Source organism: Protomyces lactucae-debilis (genome assembly GCF_002105105.1).
Source record: "Protomyces lactucae-debilis strain 12-1054 chromosome Unknown BCR37scaffold_7, whole genome shotgun sequence".
NCBI classification, from domain to species: Eukaryota; Fungi; Ascomycota; class Taphrinomycetes; order Taphrinales; family Protomycetaceae; genus Protomyces; species Protomyces lactucae-debilis.
Window position 1 is genome coordinate 83539 of NW_024467999.1, and position 12814 is coordinate 96352.

The window sequence follows — 12814 nt, forward strand, 5'->3', positions numbered from 1 at the left end:
CAGAGACAGTGCTCACTGCGTCGTCGCTCGTGAAGTGTATTCACTCCTTGACATGGAGATGTAGCGTTGGAAGTGCTTCTCTTGGCCTGCCTCTTGCTCACCATCTTGAGCCCTGGCAGCCTTGCGACGATAGTAGATGCGCTTGCCCCACTTCCAAGCTTCCATGCATGCAATGTACAAGATGGAGAATGCAAAGCAGAGACCCCATTCCCAGCCAATACCAGTGTGCCTAAAGGCATCCGTGTTGATGACTGGGATGTAGATGACTGGCACAACAGAGATAGCACCCAAGATGACAGACCAAAACAAGAATCTGTTCTTATACCAGTCCTGACCGATAGCGACAAAGGCATTGCGTCCGCGACGAGGCTTGAGGGCAAACGCCGATCGTCGCATATCAATCATCTCAAAGGCGAGCAATAACAAACCCCATGTCATAATGACAAAGACTGTTGTACGACCACGGAAGACTGCCTCGCAACCAAAGTTGTAGCCAGCATTGCAGTTTTGCGCGCCACCAAGACCCAAAAAGCCGTCAAACCAGCCATAAACGACAATGACGAAGGAAACGACACAAAGCGCGCCAATGATGAAGCCATAGACAAACATGTCGAGAATGACTTCCCATGTGAACACACCAGTCTTTGTGTCGTGAGGCTCACGGTCCATCACATCAGGGGTCGCTTCCTCCATACCAAGACCCATGGCAGGGAACGAGGATGTGATCATGATAATCCAAAGAATCTCGACTGGCGAAAGTGGGAACACAGAACGGTCTTGCTGGTCGAGGAAGACCAAACCAATGAGGAGCGTCAATGCCTGACCAATATTACCAGCAAGCAAGTGCAGCACAAACTTTTTGATGTTGTCAAAGATGCGGCGCCCTTCTTCAATGGCGTTGAGGATACTGGCAAAGTTGTCATCCGAGAGCACAATGTCTGAGGCGTCCTTTGCAACATCCGATCCGTTCATGCCCATGGCAATACCAACATCTGCGCGCTTAAGCGAAGGAGAGTCATTGACACCGTCGCCCGTCATCGCAGCGAATGCCTTGCGTCTGTGAAGTGCTTCAATCATGCGCACTTTGGTCTGTGGCGCACATCGAGCAATGACAAGTGGCAAAACAGGCAAGTTGTCAATCTCATCCTCAGAAAGCCTGTCAAACTGAGCGCCCGTCATGACCATGGCTGAAACAACATCTGCCGGCATGGAACTCATCTTTTTGGGCAAGATGCTGACTTGTATAGCAATCGCACGAGCAGTACCAGGGTGGTCGCCTGTGAGCATGTGGACGTTGATGCCAGCTTTGTGACACTTGCGCACAGCTGGACCAGACTGTTCGCGAGGTGGGTCATAGAGTCCCACGAGACCAATGAATTGTAAATCCTTCTCCACTTCAGCACGCTCGAGCTTGTCAAAGTCGACACCAGAAGACTCGAATGGACGTTGAGCAAGCGCGAGCACACGCAAACCTTGGCTCGCAAGTGCCTCCATGTTCTTGAGTGTACGCTCCTTGAAATCCTCATCAAAGTCAACAGAACCTTCAGCAGACAAGGCCGTTGTGCAAGTCTCCAAGACACGCTCAACGGCACCCTTGGCAAAGACACTGTGCTGTTCAGTTTCATTGTTGCGATAAACAACAGACATGCGCTTGACGTCCGAATCAAAGGGGAATTCAGCCACTTCATGCCACTTTGGCTGGTCACCAGATACCCATCGTGGGCGGCCCCAGTCGAAACGGTGCGCAAATACCTGGATGGCAATTTCAGTAGGATCTCCCGTAGCCTTGTATACACCTTCATCGTTCTTCTTGATTTGTGCAAGGTTGCACAAAGCACCAATGTTGAGGAAATGCTCGAGACCTTCGGGCTTCTCCATGTCGAGTGCATTGGACTCGTCAGATTCAATTTTTTCAGAAATCTTGTTGTCCATGTCAGAAGGTGCCTTGTCGGATCGCGTGACTGATCCCTGAGTCGGGTCAATGGGGTTGTCGGAAGGACCAACAGAAAAGGTACCAGTGGAGGGAATCCAAGCACGCTTGACAATCATCTTGCCCTGTGTCAATGTACCAGTCTTGTCGGAACAGACATCAGTAACACCACCCAACGCTTCGAGAGAGTCCAGATTGCGAACAATGACATTTCGCTTGACCATGATTTGTGTGCCAACGGACATGGTAATGGTGAGGACGACAACCAAAGAAGCAGGGATCATAGCAACACCCGTGGCAACAGCGTAGACGACAACATCAGCTTGGTCGTCAAAGGCGTTGGCAGCCTCCACCACAACAGCAAATACGACTGCCACGAAGAAGAGCAACACAGCAAGTTGCGAAAGCTTGCGCTGAAGAGGTGTACCGACGTTGACACCGAGAAATCGACCAACAATATCGCCCAATGAAAGACCATAAGCGATCGGCCAAGAGTACCAAGCAATGGTACCGTCCTCGCGCGTTTTGGGCTTGCGAACTTTTCGAGGCTTGTCGCGCATCGAAGCAGCGATGCCACCAATCTCAGTCTTCATGCCTGTTGCAATGACAATACCCTTTCCACGACCCTTTGTGACGGTTGAGGAAGAAAAGACAAGGTTGAGACGGTCGCCGACAGGTGTCTCGTCAGAATCGTAAATTACATGCTCGTCCTTGGCGACAGGCAAAGCTTCACCAGTGAGCAAGGCCTCGTCAGTCTCGAGGTTCATGGTCTCGAACAAGCGCAAATCAGCAGGAACCGTGTCGCCTGTCTTGATAATAACAATGTCGCCAGGCACCACGTCCTGCGAGGGGACCGTAGCATCTTGCCCATCTCGAATACAATGAGCCGAGGGTGTACCGAGAGATTTGAGAGAGTCCATGGTTTTGGCAGCTTGGTACTCTTGATAAGTACCAACCACAATGTTGATGGCAATAACGGCAGCAATCACACCGCCAGAAATCCAGTCTTTTACGGCAAAGGACACGACCATGGCAATGATGAGCACCAAAACCATGGAGTTGACAACTTGTCCGAGAATCACGGCACCAAGACTGACGCCATTGTCGCCTTCGAGCTCATTTTTGCCAAAAACTTTGAGTCGCGAATCAACCTCTGCCTTTGACAGGCCGCTGTCGAGGTTTGTCTTGATTTGCTCATTGACGTCCTTGAAGGACAAGAGAAATGGAAGTTTTGACAGCTCATAGCCCGTTGATGATGGTGCGCCAGTGGACATACCAGGTATAAACTATTGAAAGAAGGTTGCGACGTTGATGTAGAACGAGGTTGCCCTGTAGTGATGCTAGTTTGTAGAAACGGCCGTGTTGGTTGAAGTAGCGTCCTTTGCAAGATGCGCTACGTCTGTATAGAGAACAGATCTGTCTGGCATGGGCCTCGCTTGTCTTATGTATACCGAGCGATGCATTGCCCCCCGGAGTGTGGCTGTACATGGGTCACATCGCGTTTGCTGCGGGAGTCGCATACATGCACTTTGCCCACAAACGACGCCGAGCATCGGACCAGCATCTGCTTCTTCAGGCGAGCTACTTCCGGAGGCGCCACGGATACGTCTGAGATATGCCATACACTGCTACACAAGTTGCATCTACGCTATATCGACTGATGACTGCTACTGGATGAGTCGCATAAGAAAAAAGGTTGAAGATCGATGACGCAGCCGCCCGTCAAGAATTGGGCCGCTCCAGAACATTTTTTATTTTCCCGAGATCTTGCATATGACGACGAGTCTGTACATGGACAAAGCACAGTCACACCGAGCCATGTACTTCTCTGGCTACATCCTCATCAGATCCATGCCTTTGAACTTGCTTGTAGACGTCGACCTTCCATACACAGCCCAGCGCAACGCTTTCGCAGCGACGCCTTTCCCTAATCTTCCTCCAATGAGAGCTGTGTAACCGTTTGAAGGCTGTGCAATCAAAGTTTCACCCAAACCCAGCACTTCGGCACTCGCGGCAATGACGCGCACAGTCTGAATTTTGAAGACTAAAACACCCCTGCTCCTGAATACTGCAGCTGGGCCACACACATGCACCTGTCAAAGTCGAGGCTGTGCGGAGATGCCGGCTTACCCCGAAGTTTCGTAGTCAACCGGAATTTGAATATACTTCCTGATTCCAAGCATTCAAGACCATATGGCAGACCAAGTGTCGCAATATCGCAAAGGGTGTTTGGCCTATGGATGTACAAAGAAGATTTGCAGACCCGTACTCATGCAGACCTTTTACAAGAATGGGTTGGTCTTGGCAGGCTGCTTCGGCTGCTCTTGAGACTGTCGTCTTGTAAAGGGATTGTTGTTGAAAGGGTTGTTACTTCTCGGCGACCACTGACTTGCAGTGTTAGCGGGCACTGCAGTGTCAATCGGTGCAGGTGTCGTCGAACGATACTCAGCAGGTTCATCTCCCATCTCAACATATCTGGACGACGGTCCGGACGAGCCTGGCGCTCCATCATCGCTTCGGCTGGCGTCTAGGTATCCTGTTTGATGACTCGTGTAGCCATGCGCGTGCCGGTAATCTTCAAATGCCTGATCATTCGCTGGCCACGCTTCTTGTCCCTGTCTTGACTTGTCAATAGGCGAAGGCGCGCTGTAGCTCATTGTTGGAGTCCCACCAAAGGTGTCGAGGCCTTGCCATGTATTGTCCTTTTGCTTGCCATTCTTGAGACTCTTACGCTCAGCATCCTTGTAATCCGAATAGAGCTGTAGCGTTGTTTCGATTTGCTCGGAAGCACCGACAAGCTGTAGCATCTGCTCATCAGTCAAACGAGACTCGGCATGCTTAGCCAGAATCTCCCGCCGCTTGATGAGAGACTCATACAACTCTTCATCCAAGTTTTCGCTGTCTTGATCGGCCTGCTTTCCAGCAGAATCAGAGAGCAACAGTGACATCAGCTCACACTCTGCTTTGGCACTTTGAACGTCTTCCATCAGTTGAGCCTGTCTGACTTCACGCACTGCTTGATCTCTCTCGTTCGCAGGGCGCTGGCTTTGTGTGCTTCGACGTGTTCGCGTGGCGCCAACGTTAAGCTTTTGCTGCAGAGCCGTGATTTGTTGAGGTACATCAGCCTTCAAGCAGAAGTGATCAATCAGAATTCTAGTCATGCCCTCGAGATGTCGTGCAGACTGTGGAGACGTCGAAGCTTCTCCATTTGCCATGGCCATGGCATTCCGTTCGAGCAGTGATAGGAATGTCAAATTTTGGCTGATGAGTGGGAAGAGCTCAATTTCGTTGCTATCAGACATGTAGCGTAACAGGTCAACGCAGCGAGCTTGTCGTGCAAGATGCTGTCGTTGCCCAAAATAATGGGTAATCAAGTCTAGCGTTTCGATCGTTGAGCCGAGAGCATTTTGAGAAGTGACTGAGCAAGCTTCAAGAATACTCGGCAAGCTGGATAGCCCTTGATCACCTGTGCCTTTGATGAAGCTTTTAGTAGCGTGCGCAACCGGGGAATCCTCAGTCTTGTTCTTTCCACTGAGCTTGTTTGCAAGGCGCTTCATCTTTTGTACACCAGCAAAATGGAGTTCTTTTCAGACGTGACGGTGATGTTATTCAGTAGCAGCCTGTGTCCTGAACTTTGACAGAAAGTACTTGTAGCAGCTGCACGTCTTGGCAGGAGGCAGCGTCAGCAGCTGGTGTTGCGTCTGGCTGGCTGTGAGGCGCAGTAAAGCGGCGGGGCGGCACAGAAAGATCCATTTCAGATGGCACGTCGAATCCTGCGTGGTACTAGCACCTCGGCGTGTATTGCTATAGATCTCGAGCTCAGTTTCCTGAAATTTTCCGATCTACAAAAGCTGGAGGACGGAAAAGATGCATGAAATAGCATGGACTCTTGTTTTTTCGCTTGGGTCCATGGGTCATCAGTCTTCGGCAAGACACAATGGGGTATCGATACGCAGCTAGGAGGAATACGACCGGCAAATGTGTGTAATCAAGACCGAGCTCACTGCTGTCTAATTTCCCGTTCTTTGTCTGCGGGCGACTGACAGCTATTCGCAGTGTTCGGCGAATTTAGTCTGCGACCATCTGACAAGCACTATCGGCTTCATTTCCCGTAATCAGATCCGTCATTCAAAAATAGCCAGTATTAGCCATGCTTTATGCAAGGTCGCAACTTCAGTGGGATAATTCCCTACTTCCGCCTCTCAACTTGAACACTTCGTGCACGGTGCTCAAGCTGCATGCTGCCGTGGGTGATTTCGCGATCCGTTCTCATCTGATAACTTCATTGCTCTTCCGACCCGCTTCGCTTCCATGTCCTTTGAGCGTCGCTAGCATGCCGGTACAGCTGATTGCGGAATAGCATGTGATGAGTGTCAGTAATGTCACAAACACGAAACGGCCAATCTAGCCGGTCCACCCCAACAAGCTACAGTTGATTCAATGCTTCCAAATCATACATAAGGAGAGGTCTAGCCCGGTAGGAAGCCTTATCCACTTAGCACAAGATGTTCAGCCTCTTCAGCTTGACGCTGCTTCTTAACTTGGCAAGCAGTACCCATGGCCTTGGATACATCGAACGCAACGCATGCGGCAAGGTTGCATCGACATACAAATATAGTGATGCCAACACGACCTCGAGTGCCAAGTAAGCTGCCCTACAAAGACAATCCAAGCTAACAGATAGTCTTTGCAAATCCAAAGCATTTGTTGGGACAGCCGCGTTGTGTGTTCAGGCACACGCCACAGATACGCAACAATGGTGGACCATTTTCGGAAACGCGTATTGTGCCAAGTACAAACTGCCAGTGCCAGACTTTGCCACAACTTTGCAGAACGCGACAGCCAACCTAGGCAAAACGCCGGCAAGTACGGCCAATAGGACAGCATCTCCCTTCCAAATTCCTGATGCGGCGTATGAAGCTCAACGCAAACAGCTCGACGCAGCAGGGAGCAACATGTACTGGTCAACGACTTACGCATGGCTGATGGTTGTCATGGGCGTTGCCCTCATAATACTGATTGCAATTTTGCAGCGCTTGGAAGAGATTGCCCTGCCGACAACATGGAAAGGGGCTTCCAGGGTCGTGGCAATCTTAAAAAAACATGTTGTTCTTCCGGCACTGTATGGTGGCACACATCGTCGACGCAAGACCTTCCTCGGATTGACACTGACGACTCCCTGGCGCCTACAGACCATTGTTGCAATACTCTTCCTCGGTGTCAACTTTGCCATGATGTTCGCTTCCATCAATGTGTACAACGGCAACACCAAGTACAAGACACGACTGGCCCAGTGGTCTGTCTATACTGCCGATAGAGCTGGCATTCTCGCTCTGGGACAGCTTCCTTTGCTCATTGTCTTTGCCGGTCGCAATCACATTTTCATGTGGGCCACGGGCTGGTCGTTCCAGACCTTCAATCGTTTCCACAAGCTGATCGCATGTACCTTGACTGCTCATTGTGTCGTGCATGCCGGACTGTACACGTACATTGAGTATCTGAAAGCACCACTGCATGAATTTTGGGAGGAAGAGTACGTACCATGGGGCATTGCTGGCCTGACGGCATTGATCATCCTGACGACTGGATCGATTGCCATTGTGCGCAACTTGTGGTACGATGCTTGGCTTATGTCGCACATTGTCTTTGCTGCCGTGTCTATCGTTGGCATGTGGAAGCATGTTCGCTTGGCTCACCATGGCAATGGAACTCAAGTCTGGATGCCGTGGATTTACGCGGCAACAGCACTTTGGATCTTTGACCGTCTGTTGCGCATCGCTCGCGTCGTCGTCTACAATTACAGCACAGCCATCGACAAAGATGCGCTATCAAGTGCTGTGTTGCTCAGCGACGATGTCGTCAAAATGAGGGTACCTGTTTCGCCGTTGTGGAAGTTTTACCCTGGACAGTATCTGTTCCTGTACTTGCCAAGTCACAGCTACCAGCAAAACCATCCGTTCAGCGTTGTGGATGTTGATCGAAGCACACCAAACCCTACAGCGACCATCCTGTTTAAAGGACGCAAGGGAATGACGAAGAGGACCCTTGATGCATGTCTCTCGCACTCGAGTGAGACTGGGTCGCCATTGCAGTTGCGCGCGTTGGTCGAAGGGCCTTATGGTACACAACCTCGCCTGGATCACTACGACAACGTGATTCTTGTTGCTGGTGGTATTGGCATTACAGCGATGATACCGTTCCTCATGTATCTTGCAGAGACCCCTATTCGACTCACATCGCGCTCAGTCGTTCTTCACTGGATCTTGCGAGACACTGAGCATGCGCACTGGTTTGCTGACGAGTTTGCACGCGCAATCGCTGCACAATCACACAAGAAGAATTTGCTTGTCAAGATCGTTGTGCATGTGTCAAAGAATCTAGCGTCGTCTGCGTCCTCCACAGATGGTGCAAGCAGCAAGGAGAAACACTTTGCGGTGGTGACCACACCGGTGGATCTGCCGGAGCAAGTCGTGGTTCAACAGGGACGGCCTGTCCTCTCGAGCCTACTTGCAGCCGAGTTGGAGGAGGCTGTTCAAGGCTCCCACAGTGTAGTTGTCAGCTGCGGGCCTCCTACCCTGGGAGACGATTGTCGAGCGGCCGTCATTGCAGGATTGACAGCTTCAGCGCATGTTTCTTACATCGAGGAGAACTTCAGCTGGTAGAGAGCCAGTCATTAGCATATATTGGTGTAGCATACTTTGCCTGTATCAATATCGATATCCCACTATAGCTAGCACTGGTTGTAGTGTGTTCCCTGCTTACATCATCGTTCGCGGGTTTGTTTCATGCCGACTCCCAAATCAAATTCGACTGCAGCGACAGACCAAACAATCATTAGCAAAGCGGCCCTCTCTCTTCTCTCGCATCCGTCCCTGCAGCATACAAAGCGCAGACAGCATAGTCCGGAATAATGAACGCAACGACTCAAGCAGGCCAGTCATGGCAACACGGCGATCAATGGAAGCCTGCGCCTACCTTTTCTTTTATGGATGATACGACTGCTGCACTCGTTGCGCCGATTGTCGTATACTGGACGCTCTCTACCGTCTTTCATCTCATCGACCAGACAGATCTGTTTGCGAATCGGCGGATCCACACACCGCTTGAGCTACGGTCGCGCAACAAAGTATCGCTTCCAAAAGTCATTCGCGACGTGATCATCCAGCAGCTCGTACAGACAGCATTTGGTCTATTTTTGCAGCGCTTTGACGCAGAGACGTTTGAAGACCCGCAATTGACTCTCAACAGGATACGTTATTGGTCGCCAGTCGCGTTGACGGATAAAGCGACCCGCGGCGTGGCGTACATGCTTTTACCCGCGATACGATTCTTCGTTGCCATCTTTATCCTTGATTCATGGCAGTACTGGTTGCATCGCTGGATGCACACAAACAAGTGGCTCTACAAGCACTTCCACTCGCACCATCACCGTCTTTACGTACCTTATGCGTTTGGAGCACTGTACAATCATCCAGTGGAAGGTCTCGCCTTGGATACGATTGGTGCTGGTCTAGGATATCTCATCACGGGTATGTCGACCAAGGAAAGTATCTTTTTCTATGCATTCAGCACTGCCAAGACTGTGGATGACCATTGCGGTTATTTATTGCCCTTTGACCCACTACAGACATTTTTCAGCAACAATGCACGGTATCATGATATACACCATCAATCCTATGGTATCAAAAAGAACTTCTCACAGCCTTACTTCACGTTCTGGGACAAGCTCTGTGATACTTACATGGATCCGATGCAAACACCGCGAGCGTTGCGTCTTGCGAAGGAGGCGAACGGAAGTGCCAAGATCAGTGTCGATAAGCAAATCAGCAGTGTCGGCGTCAACGGCACAAAGGGTCTAAAACAAGGCGGTGGAGTCAAGGGCCTTGCTGCTCGAAAGCGTGTCACGATTGCAGATGAACAGACTGAATACAATACGTCAGTCTTCACCAAGGACGAGGAGAAGGTGATCAAGGCGGGTGGCACGGTATCTATGTGATGGTATTCAACGGTTCATCCTTTTCATAGCTCTTATGAGCTTTGCTTATTGAATGGCGGCGCCTTCTCCGACATCTTCTGTACGCGTTGCCTGGCTTATTCGTCTTCTGAAGACCTCTGCCGGAGAGGACGGCGGACCTTCTACCTGGCTTGATGCTCTCCTGCCCGGTTCAAGTATAGGCTCTGAGTGTTTGCCTGCCTGTCGATCAGCTGGCCTCATATTTTGTCCCCATATGGACACACTCACCACGCGAGCGGAAGCAAATACACGGCCATGTGGCCATGTCCCCTGAACATGAACTTCCCCTGAAGAACTCATTCCCGAGATGCAACCATGACATGCATTGATGCTACCAAAGAGGCTCTGATGTATTTGAACGACCAATTGGACTCTACACGTCCTTCGAACCCGCTTGCGTGATTTGCGCAATGCCTGCTTTTTTGGATGGCTAGAACATGCGGAGTCATTGCGGACCTCAAGTTTCCTCCTGTGCCGAGGAGCAAACAATACTCCGTAACCTCAGGCTCATAAGGAAGCCATCGTGCCCTGTCGAATGCCAACTCAACCCTCCATTCAAAAGTCTGGGCATTCGCTCAAGCTCGAACAACAATGCTGCATTCAATCGGTTTCATGGTGGTGTGTCTATCGTTCTGCGTGGCCATGGGTTCGGTTCCTGAGAAACGCCCATGCCCAGAAGGGACAGGAAGCGCATTCCGCATTGAATTGCACAAAAGCATGTCCAATCCCAATAAAGATGAATGCATTGCCAAATTCAAGGCAATATTTCCGAAGGATAGCCCTATCACTTATTGTTCAAGAGCTGTCGAGAGCAGGGCATGTGTGGTCGCCGAACCAAATCTAGATTTCGAGCAACCATCATGCAAATACCTGCTTTGGTTTCCTTTGACGAAGCAAACAGATGACCCGGATTTTGGACTGTTCGCTCCCGATCAGCCAGATCAAACCTGCACTGCGTACCGATTATCTCAACGAATCCTAGAGCGTATAGCCCAAGGCAGTGAAATCTCAGGGGTTGCTTCGAAGTCTAGTGCTTGTTATCTGGACAGAGACCTAGACAAAGACCTGGGACAACCTATGTATCGCCAATGCGACATCGCGTACCCTTATTAGGCCTATCGATTGACTGCAATAGTGCCACGCCGGGATGACTTGCATTCAACATTGCTTAGTCCTCGTCTCAGTATTTGGCACCTTCCTCAGTCGCCTGGCATTCAACACTGTTTGGCATTGCAGGAGACTCAATTCGGCTACTTTCCAGAGAGTGTAGCGTACAGCCCTTCAACTTTTCAGTACAAGTATCGTTAGACTCAGCTTAGTATATTAATTCTATTCTGCAATTTGATGCATGCTAGCGCTTGTCGAAGTGACCCTTGGACATGCCAATTCAAGACTCCCTCAGCCTTGACACATGTCGATTGATTGCAGAAGCAGTGAAGCTCGGATATAATCGTCGTGCTGTGCTAGTCTTGGTGCTCAGTTGGAGTTCCAGTACTTCTGACTCATCTGAGCAAGTCCAACACGTGACTGGAATCCGGCGACAGTCCGAGCAAGAGAAGAGGAGCGCCAGTGACAGACCGTGTTCCGGATTCACATCGACTCCCGCAGACTTGTCAGACATGTCAGCAGTAAGACGATCGGCAGAGGCATGAGCACTAGCTCAAATGTCTCTATGAATGAGGTGAACAAAAATGCTGACCACGATCTAGCGCAACCTACAAAAGTTTACAAAGCAAGCCAGTGCTGGAGGCTTCACAGCCGAGAAGCTCTTTGGTGCCATTCCTTCGCTCGTCCTATGGTATGGCTCCTTCACTACTACCCTTTCGCGCGTCTCAAGCGCGGATTGCCGCCATATTTGTTGATTTCAGGTGCTAACAGATCCGTAGGGGCGGTGCCGCTGGTGCAGGTGGTATGCTAGGCTCATGAAGTTACTGTCTCCGCTAGACAGTCGCTATTGAATGCAACAACAAGCTAACAACTACAGTTTTGCTCTACGGACAAGGCGTGCGCAAGTTGCGAAACGACGTCCTCGAGTCTGTGCCCATTCTCAAGGATTACTTCAAGTCGACACACGAGGTGCCTGCTTCTGTAAGTGATCATCAATGCTAGGGAGACCCTGCTGACCAGACTAGGACAACCCATTCTAAGCTACAATTACGAAAAGCACCGACTCGGATAATGCATACTCATTGAAAGCTCATAGACACCCAAGACTTTTGATGCGACCGCATCGTCAAAATAAAAACGATCCGTCTCGAGTGAAGTGAACGTTTTGCCGGCATGCGCCTTGTCCACATTGTCCAGAACTTGAGACTGCTTCTTCCCATCTGTGATCTGCTTGTGTCCGAAACACCCACCCCTTGCCAGCTTTGGCAAAGATTTCCCGAGTGGTGGCCAACTGATCTTGGATCATGTCTATTGAGCTCGAGTCTTGATACCTAGGCTTCGGGTCAGATATAATTCACTAGTTAGTCTACGAAGTCCATAGGTATGCACATCGTCAACGAGTGGTGAGGAGCGGCTATTCAGATGACGACCACCAAAGAACACGAGCATGCACAGCTCGAGTCCTTTCCTCTTGCTCAACCACAAGCTGAGCAGGCGACCGAATGACCCACAGCTCCAGCCTGCCACAGCCAAGACTTCTCACATATCTTTTACATGCCAATGAAACGCTGCAGACATTGCAAGCAAAGCTGGACACCCTGCCGCGTCATACTTCGGCAAAAGAGCATCGTCTGCTGCTAGAGGACAAAATGAACGCTGAGCATCGTTTGAGAGGTCTTGAAACTACAGCTAGAGCTGCCGAGACTGTGTTGATACACGAATGCTCACCTGTGCAATTCGGGCGAATCATGCAAGGACTGCTT

General features: G+C 50.4%; 6 protein-coding genes across 6 annotated transcripts; 4 read left to right on the forward strand and 2 right to left on the reverse strand.

The window, feature by feature from the left end:
* Positions 1–12: 12 nt before the first annotated feature.
* BCR37DRAFT_346209 (putative sodium P-type ATPase) lies at positions 13–3204 on the reverse strand (the record flags this gene model as incomplete). Its single annotated transcript, XM_040867676.1, has 1 exon — positions 13–3204. One exon carries the CDS (start codon positions 3202–3204, stop codon positions 13–15), a length of 3192 nt encoding a protein of 1063 aa, XP_040725946.1.
* Positions 3205–3762: 558 nt separating this feature from the next.
* Positions 3763–5487, reverse strand: BCR37DRAFT_386690 (uncharacterized protein; the record flags this gene model as incomplete). Its single annotated transcript, XM_040870462.1, has 3 exons — positions 3763–4004; positions 4061–4164; positions 4217–5487. The coding sequence occupies 3 exons, from the start codon at positions 5485–5487 to the stop codon at positions 3763–3765; spliced, it is 1617 nt and encodes a 538-aa protein (XP_040725947.1).
* Positions 5488–6587: 1100 nt separating this feature from the next.
* On the forward strand, positions 6588–8716 carry BCR37DRAFT_275429 (ferric reductase NAD binding domain-containing protein). The gene has a single exon (XM_040866783.1). It carries the CDS (start codon positions 6886–6888, stop codon positions 8590–8592), a length of 1707 nt encoding a protein of 568 aa, XP_040725948.1. The 5' UTR covers positions 6588–6885; the 3' UTR covers positions 8593–8716.
* A 196-nt stretch (positions 8717–8912) lies between these two features.
* BCR37DRAFT_341095 (fatty acid hydroxylase superfamily-domain-containing protein) lies at positions 8913–9668 on the forward strand (the record flags this gene model as incomplete). The annotated part of the gene is made up of 1 exon (XM_040867383.1): positions 8913–9668. A coding segment is annotated over one exon (756 nt), but the record flags the coding sequence as incomplete, so codon positions are not given.
* Positions 9669–10535: 867 nt separating this feature from the next.
* BCR37DRAFT_386693 (uncharacterized protein) lies at positions 10536–11057 on the forward strand (the record flags this gene model as incomplete). Its single annotated transcript, XM_040870463.1, has 1 exon — positions 10536–11057. The coding sequence occupies one exon, from the start codon at positions 10536–10538 to the stop codon at positions 11055–11057; it is 522 nt and encodes a 173-aa protein (XP_040725950.1).
* A 133-nt stretch (positions 11058–11190) lies between these two features.
* Positions 11191–12115, forward strand: BCR37DRAFT_275249 (uncharacterized protein). Its single transcript, XM_040866782.1, has 4 exons — positions 11191–11569; positions 11654–11742; positions 11831–11853; positions 11929–12115. The coding sequence occupies exons 1-4, from the start codon at positions 11324–11326 to the stop codon at positions 12051–12053; spliced, it is 483 nt and encodes a 160-aa protein (XP_040725951.1). The 5' UTR covers positions 11191–11323; the 3' UTR covers positions 12054–12115.
* Positions 12116–12814: the final 699 nt, after the last annotated feature.